This window comes from Bacillus rossius, chromosome 1 (assembly GCF_032445375.1).
Source record: "Bacillus rossius redtenbacheri isolate Brsri chromosome 1, Brsri_v3, whole genome shotgun sequence".
NCBI lineage: Eukaryota > Metazoa > Arthropoda > Insecta > Phasmatodea > Bacillidae > Bacillus > Bacillus rossius.
The window spans coordinates 234,271,299-234,286,071 of NC_086330.1; the positions used below are offsets into that span (position 1 = coordinate 234,271,299).

At 40.9% G+C, this 14,773-nt stretch overlaps 1 protein-coding gene across 1 annotated transcript in view; it reads left to right on the top strand.

The window, feature by feature from the left end:
• The first annotated feature begins 4,682 nt into the window (after window positions 1–4,682).
• LOC134527366 (mediator of RNA polymerase II transcription subunit 24) overlaps window positions 4,683–14,773 on the top strand; it is a 154,688-nt gene continuing 144,597 nt past the window's right edge. Inside the window, exon 1 of the mRNA XM_063359987.1 lies at window positions 4,683–4,906. Within this exon, the coding sequence (XP_063216057.1) occupies window positions 4,814–4,906 (93 nt within the window). The 5' untranslated portion in view covers window positions 4,683–4,813. The remainder of the gene's footprint in view (window positions 4,907–14,773) is intronic.

The window sequence follows — 14,773 nt, forward strand, 5'->3', positions numbered from 1 at the left end:
AATATATTTTTTAAATATTTTTCATTAAAATTTTATTAAATGGATTTTTTAATAAATTTTAAAATTTTTTTCATTGAAATCGGATAATAAATAAAAAAGTTAAAGATGGCGGCCGTAACGAAAATTGCAACGGTGACGTCATCGTCCAATATGGCGGATAACACAATGTCGGAATTTTCTAGAAAACGAAATGACGTCATCCAAAATGGCGGATCCAAGATGGCCACCGGGGTCAAGGTCAAAGGTCAAGGTCACATCCTGATAGAGGCTTAACTGAGGCTTGAGTTAAGGATGCTTAAGCCTCTATCAGGACATTTCTAGCCGTTGGGATTTTTGAGGAATAAAACGGGAAATTTTCCCTCGAAACGGGAATTTTTCCCTCGAAAACGGGAAATTTTTTCTTAAAACGGGAATTTTTGAGTCATTTTGAGTCATTTTTGAGGAATTTTGAGGAATTTTTGCCGCCGTGACGTCACAATCCAAGATGGCGGACACCGGCACCAAGCACCACAGCCAGAAGCCAGTTTCCGGACGCCCATTCCTATACTACTATCGATAAATAAATCTTACCGTTACTAAAACAGCTCTTCGATATCTCTTTTAAGTATTAATTCAAATCATACGAAGTTTCCAGTTTGCTGCTAAAATTATGGACGCATATTATCAATGACCGAATAATGGAACAAACCGAATATTCTAAAAGAATATTTTTACTTGTCCTTGTTTGTAACACGCGATTCTACAATTTTTCTTTAAACAAAAAAAAAATCAATGCTTTAACGCAAGCAAAATATAATCAAAATGAATCTCCTATTCTTTACAAATATAGTAATAAACAACAAATTTATTACCTTTTTAAAAAAACCAAAGATAAGCATACTTCCAGAGACAAAATAACGTTTTAGCTTATTTAAAATTTGTAAAGATTTGCATATCATAAATCAAACAATTTTTTGTTTCGACTTCTGCAACCACCAAAATTGATCAATATAAATATTTCTATAAAGTACAAACGTTGACTTTATAGTGTGGAGAAACGACAATTGGTTGCTTCCTCCCTTTCCCGGTCGCATGCTTTCGCAAGTCGTGCATATAATCAGTCCATCTTCAAAATTCAAAATTTCTAGTGGTTGGTGTATGTGCAGTGTTTTTTGTGCCTTACTTATGGATTCATGATGTTTCACCCAGTTGACCATGGCACAAACCTGATCCACACATCATGATTATTCTTCTTTGTCCCTCAATATGTTCTTGTCATTTGTCTTTTATTTTTGATTTGTCCATGTCGGGTGTATATGCGTAACTGTCTGTTGTCTGTCTCTTGTGGTTGGTTCGGCACATACTCCACACACCCTCTCCATCCCGAATGCCATGTGCATGTAGTTTTGCATTATCATGATCGGTGGATCCAATACGAGTGGCAGACAGAAAAGCTTCGGTGGCGGGCATGATCAGGTAGGGAGGTCCGCCTCCCCTCCTCCCAGACGAAGATCCCTTGCCCAGAAGCACACATCCTGCAGATGTTAACCTGGTCTAGTGTTGTCCTCACCTGAGCTGTTTCGGCTATTCTTGGCATGACTCGGTTTCACTCGTCTCCCGCCTGGCCAGAGTTGGCTTCGCATGTATTCGCTCATGTTTAACATTATTTGGAATTGATAGGTGGGAGGTGTTCTCGCAGCTGCCTGCTCACTGCATGAGACGTGTTGTAACCCAATGCATCCTTATCAGGCACTGCTTTAGGCATGTTGATAACTATCCTGGGCCTAGCTCATGCACCTGTTCCTATACGAGCATGTACTGAAGAATATGTGGTAAAATTTGAAAATGAAATTAGAAATTTACATTGGCCCCACAAGTTGGAGGCAATTTTAATGTTGGTCTAGCTGCCTCCTGTGATGATTTGCTGATTGAGCTAGTCCTGAGTGCCAACCAATGAATTACCATTTGCTGATACACAAGTGTCTTTCAGAGGATGGGTTTTGGCCTCATGGCCAGAAGCAGTGGCTCTCATTCAGTACAGGCCCTCTGAGCTTTTAAGGACACTAAGAATGCCCTAATTCGGGAATGAAAAAGTTTGTTGTAAACATTGTATTTATTACACGATACTGTACAAAGTTCTTTCCCGGTCCATAACCTGTAATGTGCTTGAGCAGGTGCTCTTTACGACGCACTTAAGACATGGTACCAAGCAGGATAATGGAATACCCACAATTACACACAAAGTTACATGGAGCTACACAAAGTTACATGGCACTTACAAAATATTACATGAAAGTATATGCACTCTCTAGAGAGAGCACTATCTGGTGCCACTGTACGAATGAAGATGGAAGTTACCAAACTACAAGAAGTTACAAACTATACTGATTATGCAATTACACAAAATTTCCTAACTAACACCATCTGCTGTAAAACCTGGGCAGAGGGCCCCTACTATTGATTCATCTTGTGGATATTGTAATGATCTCTTGCAACGCTTCAGGGTAATGTCTCGTCTGAAAATTTGTCTACATGTTTAGCCAGCAGGTGGCCCTATGTCAGCGATGCTGGAAAAGCTTATTGACAAGGTTTCTGTGATGTGATATCCGGGTTATGCTCGTGGCCAGAGCAACTATAATATGCAGTTAAATTGTAGTAAAATAAAACACCTCTCAGAAGTTTGCTAGCATAGAATTTAAGTGGCCAATTTCTTATGTCTTTGCCGAGAAGGAACTGTGCAGAGTTAATGAAAACATATTCAGAAAATATTAACTATGGAAAACTATCTCGATACTGGCATGATGGCGATGGCTCTTCGGAGCCCACACACACTTGGTCCAGGTGGAGGGCTGAATCCTACAGCTCCTGCATGATAGGCGCTTTACCGCGGTGCCAAGTTTGTGCGCGAAAGGTATGCAGAAATTGGGAGACAAGAAAGGTGTTTTATCCCTTATTCTAACCTCAGCTAGTAAACCCGCCCCTTTTAGGAACAGACCCATGTCTGAAAGACATTATACATATCTCCTACCTGGCACCTCTATGGGACGATAGTGCAGCATGCACCCATAGATGGCGACAACAGATTTATGAACAGACTAAATAATTATTGTGCCTTTGCCGCTATGGAACTATGGAACTCTGGCACTAATTATTTGTCATATGTATTATATAAGGGTTATAAATATTTAGTTAATAATATGCAGTGTGCTGTGATATGATGTTTAACAGTATATTATAATGGTTTCTCACTGACCAATTTGTAAAGCTGGGGGACGTAATCATCCAGCAATGTTTGACCAGAAAGAGAGTTCTTACTCTTGAGCAATCTGGGTAATAAATAGTACAAGTGGTATCTGAGCTCTACATTTCTTGTTTTCCTTCCCTGTTCTTCCTCTCTCCCTCCTTCCCTCGTCGCTGGAGCAGCCTTTCGAGGATTTCGCTCTAGCTTCCTTTCCTTCCTGGAGCGGTCCTCGGGGATTACGCTTGAGGCTCCCTCTTCTCCCTGAAGTGGCCCCTAAGGGGTTACGCTCTAGGCTCCTTCTTGCTCGCTTCCCCCCCTTTCTCGACTCCATTCTCGTTCATTCCAAGCAAGAGGTCAGGTCGGAGACACATCAGGCAGGGCAAGCATCGGCAGGCCAAGGAAGAAAAGCCCCTACTGGAATATCAACTGGGGTACTTCTCGTCTGGCCCGGTGGAGCCTGGTCCGGCCTACAGCCCCCTCCACTCCTACAACTTTCCCCCTGTCCCCTACTCACCAGATCACCTACCATCTACTGAACTCCTCTTCCCCCATCCTCCAGTGCTCATCTCCCCTATCAAGTCAAACGCCCATTCCCTCATCCCTATCGACATTCCTCACGTCCCCTCCCCCCTGCCCCCAGAGCCTTACATTGAGGGAGGTTCGCCTCAAGACCCTCGGCCACAGCCCACCTCGGCCCGACTCGCCGCTCGACTACAGGAGCTCTTCGGCCACACCTGAGCTCACCACATCTCGGGGGTTTTCACCCCCACCTTAAAAACTCTATCACCGTCGGTCTCTACCAGGGACACGTTAAAGGCTATGGTCGAAGACTTAGTCACATGTTGAATTACAGTTAAAAAGTAAAGGACACATTACAGTGCATTAAAACAGGCACATAAATATTTTATAATTTGTTTTGACATTAAAATATTAATGGTGCGGGACATAATGGGCTGATAGCCGCACGGGTGGCTTTCGGTATCTTGACAGCGTGTATCGTTTGTCCTACAGCTCACGCTACGGTGCACTCGTTCGTGGTGCCAACATTGGCAAAGGGATGACATTGGTCAACAATGGCCTGTGTTACTGCAGGTCCCCCCTTTAAATGTTGTCAATATATATTATTTTAGGTGGGAATTAAGTTGCGCCGATTTACACCATTAGTAGACGATACAGATGGTGTGTAAGGAAATACAATGGAAGCACTCGTTCCTGGTAAGGATAGTGCAGGAGTGGAATGGTCTTGAGGGGAAAAGAAGAGTGATAAATGACCTACGAAGAAGGTTTAAAGATTAGCTATATTGAAGTATAGCTATTAAGCTTTATCGTTATAATGGAGCCAATGTTGATTTTCAATCTTCTGAGATTTGTAATCGACCTGTCTGCATAATTCTACACCTTTTATTGAATCAAATTATTTAATAAATATATTATTATGGCTGTTGGATATATTTCAAAGGCCAAGGAACGGTTTAATTCGTCGAGTTGTTTGTATTGTTTTTTCATGTTTGGTTATTTTTGTTGTTGATAAGTTTCATGTTATTGGAAATGAGAGAGAAATGATTGAAATAAGTGGGGGGTCCAGTGTTAAGTATGACAAGTAAAACTAGCAGCTTGAAAGCTTTGCTACTGCGGGCTTGGCGAGAGAGGTGGTCTGATCTTCAGTGGGGTATCCACATAAAAACGGTAGGCTTTACAATATGCAAGCCTGTTCTTTAGTGGTTATAATGTATAAAGGTTGTTGATTACATGGTAGGGTTAAAAATTATTAATATTATTTCAAGTCATAATACTGGTTGAAATCTACGGCAAAGAATGTTGGTATGTCGCAAATGTTATTAAAGGGCATCAGGGTCTTGAGGGGAGTGAAAAGGAAGGCATACTCCATACATGTGCGCCTTATTCTGGTGTAGGCTGCGGCATACCGTGACGAGAGGCTAAAGAACCTGTTTCCGGTCCGTCATATCATGAGGTCGTCAGGAAATCAAAGGGGTTAATCGTGCAGCTACCTGCTAGCTAAGAACATTGGTCGTGTGTGGTCCGAGTTACACAATCAGATTTTTATGAAATGACTTTATTGTCATAATTTAAATAGCAAATTAAATTGGGTATGCCTTTGGGGGAAAAGCACAAGATATAATGTTTGTAATGCTATAACACATTTCAGTGAAGAATGTACAAAACAACTTAAACAGTAGTTGAATATCAAAAATGGAAGATCAAAACCAAATTTGATTATTTATAGACATTCTGGTAAGAATATGGAGTACACGAGGAAAATTCACTTGTTTTATTTTCTGGAAAAAAAATCATTGCCGACTATTAAAAAAGTTAAATAAGGCTTTGCATAGAGACTGTGAATTAAACTGCAGCAGGTATTACTGGAGAAGTTTTTTGCTAGGATTTTGCTGAAAAAAAATGCTAGATCAAAAATAATGATTTTGTTTGAAAAGGTTGGATTAGCTGCTTGGAGAGGACATTATCTTGATCAAATATGAGAATTTCATAGGGCTAATAGAACACTAGTTAGGCTAATACTGACAATATTTTGTTTATAGTATTGAAGGGGGCACATTTCAACTAGGGATGCAAACGATACATCGATGTTTTGAAAACATCGATGTATCGTTCATGAAACATCGATGTTAGCATCGATGTTTTCAAGAGCGATACATCGCCGATGCATCGACGAAAAAGTCCAAATCATCGACATCGTTCATCATTAAAATTGCCTTAGTTTTTGACGTGACGTCTAATAAATCGATGAACGCCGGCTGCACGCACGAAAAAGTGTCCCACTACGGATGTCCCACTACGGATGTCCCACTACGGATGTGTTCTGTTTGCTCATTGTACGCATGCGTGGCATCTCTCTTCATGCTCATTGTACGCATGCGTGGCATCTCTCTTCCACTCGATTGGAACAACCATCGATTTGACTTTTCAATCATATTTTCGTCGTTTGAATTATTAATATTATGTAATTTAACGATCGTCCACCGATTTTCAGCACAATCGGTACGGTTATTTAAAAGTAATGTTGAAAATTCAAATACGTTTTGAACCAACAATGGTGTTTTACAGTTACACATAATAATTCAAATTACACCCGGGATCTTTTGCACAATGTTTTAAAAAATATTGTAACACATTATAAATAAGTTTGGTGTATTTGGGATGCGTATTTGTTATAAAATCGTGTTAATATTATACCCCTACCGTGAACGAAGTTTACACACACACACACACACACACACACACACACACACACACACACACACACACACACACACACACACACACACACACACACACACACACACACACACACACACACACACACACACACACACACACACACACACACACACACACACACACACACACACACACACACACACACACACACACACACACACACACACACACACACACACACACACACACACACACACACACACACACACACACACACACACACACACACACACACACACACACACACACACACACACACACACACACACACACACACACACACACACACACACACACACACACACACACACACACACACACACACACACACACACACACACACACACACACACACACACACACACACACACACACACACACACACACACACACACACACACACACACACACACACACACACACACACACACACACACACACACACACACACACACACACACACACACACACACACACACACACACACACACACACACACACACACACACACACACACACACACACACACACACACACACACACACACACACACACACACACACACACACACACACACACACACACACACACACACACACACACACACACACACACACACACACACACACACACACACACACACACACACACACACACACACACACACACACACACACACACACACACACACACACACACACACACACACACACACACACACACACACACACACACACACACACACACACACACACACACACACACACACACACACACACACACACACACACACACACACACACACACACACACACACACACACACACACACACACACACACACACACACACACACACACACACACACACACACACACACACACACACACACACACACACACACACACACACACACACACACACACACACACACACACACACACACACACACACACACACACACACACACACACACACACACACACACACACACACACACACACACACACACACACACACACACACACACACACACACACACACACACACACACACACACACACACACACACACACACACACACACACACACACACACACACACACACACACACACACACACACACACACACACACACACACACACACACACACACACACACACACACACACACACACACACACACACACACACACACACACACACACACACACACACACACACACACACACACACACACACACACACACACACACACACACACACACACACACACACACACACACACACACACACACACACACACACACACACACACACACACACACACACACACACACACACACACACACACACACACACACACACACACACACACACACACACACACACACACACACACACACACACACACACACACACACACACACACACACACACACACACACACACACACACACACACACACACACACACACACACACACACACACACACACACACACACACACACACACACACACACACACACACACACACACACACACACACACACACACACACACACACACACACACACACACACACACACACACACACACACACACACACACACACACACACACACACACACACACACACACACACACACACACACACACACACACACACACACACACACACACACACACACACACACACACACACACACACACACACACACACACACACACACACACACACACACACACACACACACACACACACACACACACACACACACACACACACACACACACACACACACACACACACACACACACACACACACACACACACACACACACACACACACACACACACACACACACACACACACACACACACACACACACACACACACACACACACACACACACACACACACACACACACACACACACACACACACACACACACACACACACACACACACACACACACACACACACACACACACACACACACACACACACACACACACACAGAGAGAGAGAGAGAGAGAGAGATATATTGACGTCGTCCGACCGACGACCATCCCTAAGCCCGACCTGCACCCGCCAGTATACTCTCCCGCTAGCGGAACGCACCCCTGGCCGTGGCCCACCCGAGTCGAGCGAGCCACCGAGCCGAACGGCCAAACCAGACATTATTATTATAAAGCACACTAAATCCGAGTGGACTAGAGACGAACCACACCCATTCCCCCTCAAACAATTAATTACGAATTTTGCGACCTTAAAGTCTCTTCTAGACGCAGTCATTTAGTTTTTAACGTAATGAGGTCAAGCTTGGCGCGGCAGGGGCCGACGCGCCACCGGACGCCATGCCAGTTCCGCAGTTCTACTCGACTCGCGGACCGGGACGGACCTACGTCCCACGGAGAGACCACAACCATTGTCTTCATCGCAAGTAACGTCCGGTAAATATAGTCATTTAGCATAAACCAAACCTTTTTCTATTCACCTCTCCGTGCGTGCCCGGTCCGTTTTTTACGGTTCAGGACCTAATCCGACCGCGTAAACGTAAAGACGTCCCGCACCACACCTGGTGCGCAGGGTCGTTCTTCAGCATACGGCACGGGCCGTCTCCCGCAAACCACAGAACTTTCTTAAGGCCACGCGCCTTCGCGCGGACCACAAACCCGCAAGGGAAACTTCGCCAAGTTTAGTGGCGGTGCGTGTACCACCCAGTGGGCACGGCACCCGCGTAGAAACAATCGCTTACGGGACTGGCCGACTCCAGTCACCCACAAACTCTGTGTGCCACGTCAATTGTGCGCGCCTAATTTTCATTAAGTGTAGTTTGATAACGTAACTTTGCGCCACGTCATTTGTGCGCGCCTAATTTTCATTAAGTGTACTTTGTTAACGTAACTTTGCGCCACGTCATTTGTGCGCGCCTAATTTTCATTAAGTGTACTTTGTCAACGTAACTTTGCGCCACGTCATCTGTGCGCGCCTAATTTTCATTAAGTGTACTTTGTTAACGTAACTTTGCGCCACGTCATTTGTGCGCGCCTAATTTTCATTAAGTGTACTTTGTCAACGTAACTTTGCGCCACGTCATCTGTGCGCGCCTAATTTTCATTAAGTGTACTTTGTCAACGTAACTTTGCGCCACGTCATCTGTGCGCGCCTAACTTTCATTAAGTGTACTTTGTCAACGTAACTTTGCGCCACGTCATCTGTGCGCGCCTAATTTTCATTAAGTGTACTTTGTTAATGTAACTTTGCGCCACGTCATCTGTGCGCGCCTCTCTTGCATCAAGTGTACTTAGCCTGCATACTGTTACCCGAGAAACCAGTGCCACGAAACATTGAACATGTACCGGCCTGCACCCCGCAACGGACAAGTAGCCCTCAGGGGCATGTCTGTACTCAGTAATTGTATGGTGTGACGTCAATCCCTTGAATAAAGGCACGTCACTACTACGGCAATCCCACGCATTCTTCTTTAACGTAAATTCCCAGGCAAGACCGCCGACGGTTCTAGCGGACCACGCTGGGGCAACGAACCACGAACCCTCATTGTTTAGACACCGAGCTAGCCTGGCGCCCTCCCGGAACATAAAACGTTAGTCAGACCAGCCACCCCGCTAGAACTCGCGCCCGGACTCGAACACGAGACCGCGGACGACGGCAATATATATATATATATATATATATATATATATATATATATAACATTTGAAACTACATTATCTTAGTATGGCCTCGTGGGCGTGTGGTTAGTGTACCTAACTCTTAAACTAAAGGTTGTTGGTTTGGAACCCGGCATCTGCGAAAAAAAATTTTTTGTACTTGTAAAAATAAATATGGCGCACGCAACATTTCAAATGTAATAAATATATTTGAATTAATGAATGCAAATAAAAGTAAATTTATTAATTCAATTGCACATTTCATTTCACTCCTTTGTATCCATACAAAATAGTGATAATTCAATAAAAATGATTCAATTTTATCCATCGGTCGTAGATTTTATCATGCAAAAAATTGAAAAATTAAAAAAAAATTCTTCCTCAAAGAATATAATATTTTTAATGCCTAAATGGTTTGGTTGCAAAAACATATTATGGCTCAGTCTCAGGCCGAATATGATATTTCCTTTTCTTCTGGATCAATCATTTCATCAATGTTTTGTTATGACGTTGTCACGTTAAACTATCGTCCGTAAACCGACTTTACAGACAACCAATTTTTTTATAATATTTTGGCTAAAATTTCATGAATATTTATTGAATATATAAAAAAACATTACGATACGACATTTATTTTTTAAGATACAATTTTTTTAACTGTCTATATTTACTATAAAAACCTACATTTTTAAGTAGGTAGGTATCATAAATGTTGTAAATACTGAACTATTTGGTTGATTTCAGTATAAATTTTTTCCAGTACTTTAAGATGTGTAAAATCATTTGGAAAAAATTAATACCGTTAAAAAATTTGTTTACATAAGAATTTTCTTTAAAATTTTGACAAATATAGGGAAAAAGCAGCGAGACTTTATGGACAATTTCATAGCTTGTTGTACATACAAGTTATTGATTGGTACCGATACGGTCTCGCTAGCTCTATCGAGAAAATTAATGTTACATTTTAAACCTGCACATACACTTAATGCTTTTTCCCTATTTTTTTTTCCAATTAAAAATAAATTGTGTAAAAAAATAGTTATTTTTTAAATGATTTTGGACTTCGTAAAATACTGGGAAAAAAATGATAGGTAAGGATACCAACCAAAATGGTATAGCATTTACCTACTTTTATTTATATTTAAAAATGTAAGTTTTATAAGTATCGAAAATAAAAAGAACGTTTCTTGAAAACTAAATGTTGTATCGCAATGATTTTTGGATAAATATATCTCTCATGATCTGTACTATTTACAATATATTCTTGAAATGACAACTAAAAACATAAAAAACAAGGGAAATTTTATTGTAAGTAAGCCTGTGTCTTAAGGCTGCAGTCTGCCCGGGCACACACACGGTTCTCAAGATATCCGAGTGGGGTCTGTTTACAAAAAGCATTTAAGTGTTCGCTGAATGCCGAAAGGTATTTTTGAATTCGGATTAAGTTTTTAAACTGTGTTTTTAGTAGAGTGGAAATGGCTAAAAGGCGTGTTTTCGGAGTAATTTTTAGGCATAAAACAACCGATACAGAATCTTGAAACCACTTAAGGGCAGTGCAGTACACCTTTATCTTCATTTCTCAGCCATATAATGTCACGGTCACCGCTCATGTTCACGACGAGAGACTGCGCGCCAGTCCAGAGGAGACACCGCGCTAGAAGCACCAGCAAGCGTCGCGCTTATCATCCCGCCTCACTAACACACATAAACGCCGAACAGACGGCCAGCTTTACATACATTTAAATTACGGACATGCCCTTTTAATGTTTACCTTTACTTCTGCTAATGTTGTGAAGTTGTAGTCATTTAAATTTGTCCACAACTCTTTGAAGTTTACTGAGAGCTGGTCAAGTAGTTCATGCGGATTTTTAAGTTTTTGATAGCAAAATTTTCTTTTAATACATGTTTTTGTTCTCCACAAGACACGACTGTAAATAGGTTGTGGATATTGTGGTCAGGAATCTGTAGTAGGTATGGTTTTTGGCTACATACTATAGTTTAAATCATTTTGGCATGTTTTTCCTGATATTTAAAAACATCGGTTAAAACATCGATGTATCGGTTGTCAGAACGATGTTTTTTGACATCGATGCTTTTTCGTTTGAACATCGATGTTCGTGATATCGATGTTTTTAAGAGCGATGTTGCATCCCTAATTTCAACATGGTGCATGTTTCAACAGTTGGAAATTCCCGCCAATGGAACTTTGTTTTGATTGGTTAATGGGCAACCAATCAAGTTCCACAACAGAACAACAGCTATCAATGAATTTCCCTTCATTTCTTTTCATAAGTGCTTTGTGATTCAATAAACACTGTTTTATGTGTTGCAAAGTAAAAAAAGTGATTATTGTTTTCAGCACTACATTTTTCAGTCTTTACTTTGATGGAGGTGAGTTGGATTTATTTACCCAATTAAATAAGAAATTCTGCATCTAAAAATAATATGAACATCTTTAAAAACAGTTTCTAAAAGTAGTAACATTACTATAACTTCAATGATTGCTCATGGGGCAGATTTCAACAATCTGATGTGGGTAGATTTCAACATTGTTGTAATGTACTCCTGGTCATGTAATGGTTCATTTAAGCAATAACATATAGGACTATTACAGCCTTTTTGTAGCGTTCAATATGCCTAGGCCCATAATAAAATCGCAGAGTGAAATGCTATGCCTAAAATAAGTTAACTATCATTAAAATATTAGGCATGCGTATGTAATTTGAGTACTTTTACGTTTTGTTTTCTCAGTATTCCAATTTAAAATTATAATAAAATATTAAAACTAGGGTTTAAAAAAATGGATTGTCTGTGTATTTACATTATAACTAAATTTTTTTCTTTTCTTTCAGATTTGGCCAACATGGTACAAACTTATATAAAGAAGTGCAATAAACCAGAAGTGAACGAGGAATAAATTGCCAAGGTCATGCAAGCAGTAAAAGATGGCTTGTCTCTTAGAAGAGCTGCAGATCTATATGGAATGCACTACTCTGCTTTATTTTATACATAGATTAAAAAAAAATATAAGGTAGATTATCTTAAGCCTAATGATAACCCAAAAACAGAGAGGCCTACTCATCAAAATGCTACAGTTCCAAGTATACAATACGAAAAGTGTTTAATGCTGTGTATGCTTTGCGATTACATTATTAAAAGTTCAAATATGAATTATGGATTGACTTATAAACAAGTATGACATTGTGCCTATGATTATGCAAAACTGCTGGGCGCATGCATGCCAAGTAGTTGGGATGAAAACAAAATAGCTGGAATTGATTGGGTGAAGGGTTTTATGAGTCATCATGAAGAGCTCATTTTACGAAAACCCGAAAACACTCGTTTATCAAGAGTTACAGCTTTTAATAAAGCTAATGTTACAGAGTTTTTTGACAGCTATGAGCGAGTCGTTCAGTCAGATGATTTCACAGCAGACCGTATATATAATCTAGACGAGACAGGAGTCTTGACGGTAATTCAAGCTCGAAAAGTGGTTGCCAAGCTAGGAGCTCGTCAGGTGGGTCAAATTGTTTCTGGTGAACGTATGATTGTCAGTGCTGCTGGAAATACAATCCCCCCAGTAGTTGTTTTTCCGAGGGCAAAATTCCATGACTCTTTGTTGTTTGGAGCACCCGAAGGAAGTTTGTTCATAGTAAATAGTCCCAAAAGTGTTTGGATGATCATCAGTCTACTTTTACTAGCTCTAGAACACATTAAAAAGCATACAAAGTGTTCAAAAGAACACAAAATACTGTTGCTCATGGATAATCATGAAAGTCGGTAGTCTGGATGCAATATTGTTTGCAAGAAAAATGGTGTAGTGTTAGTCACTTTTCCTCCTTTCTGTAGCCTACTCACCACCTCCAGCCTTTAGATGTAGGAATATTAATAAGACCATCAAAACTGAAAATTGCAGAAAATGATTGACTGTTATCAAATCCTGGCAAATCAGTAACCCTTCATAACCTAGCTGCTTTGATGAACACAGAATATATAGCTTCATTTACTCCTAAAACATCACAGCAGCTTTTAAAGCAACAGGTACTTGGCCAGTTTCTCTTCTGGTATTTACAGAGGAAGATTTTGTAGCCTCACATGTCATTAGTGCACCTATCAGTAACTACAGTTTTACAACAGGATTCATCAACCCCTTCTGTTGATCTTTCACCTGTTGTATTGAGTGTACAACTGAAAATAAACCAAGCACAAGCAAAGACAATTCTGCTGTTTCGAACTACACACCAGAAAAATCGAAACACTTTGAAAGAAACACAAGTAGACCTGGGCCCTATTTCATAAAACTCGACAGGCGTGACATATGCGACAATTATGTCAAAATGTACAAATATGTCAATTTGTAATTAGAAGTGTACGTTTCATATAAAAAGAGGTTGACAGGCAAAGAATCTTAAAATAGCTACAATTAAAAACAACTGTCTCATAAACACGACCGTATGTGACAATTAATTGTAGGTCAATGTTTTATTTTTTAGTGATGTTTGTTTAGTGATCGCCCGCGGCCACGTGTATGTCAAAACATGATTTGGCTTTCAAGTGGTGCGTGCGATAATCGAACCCTGCCATACCTTTGCTTTTCAAGAACAATCGATTTGTA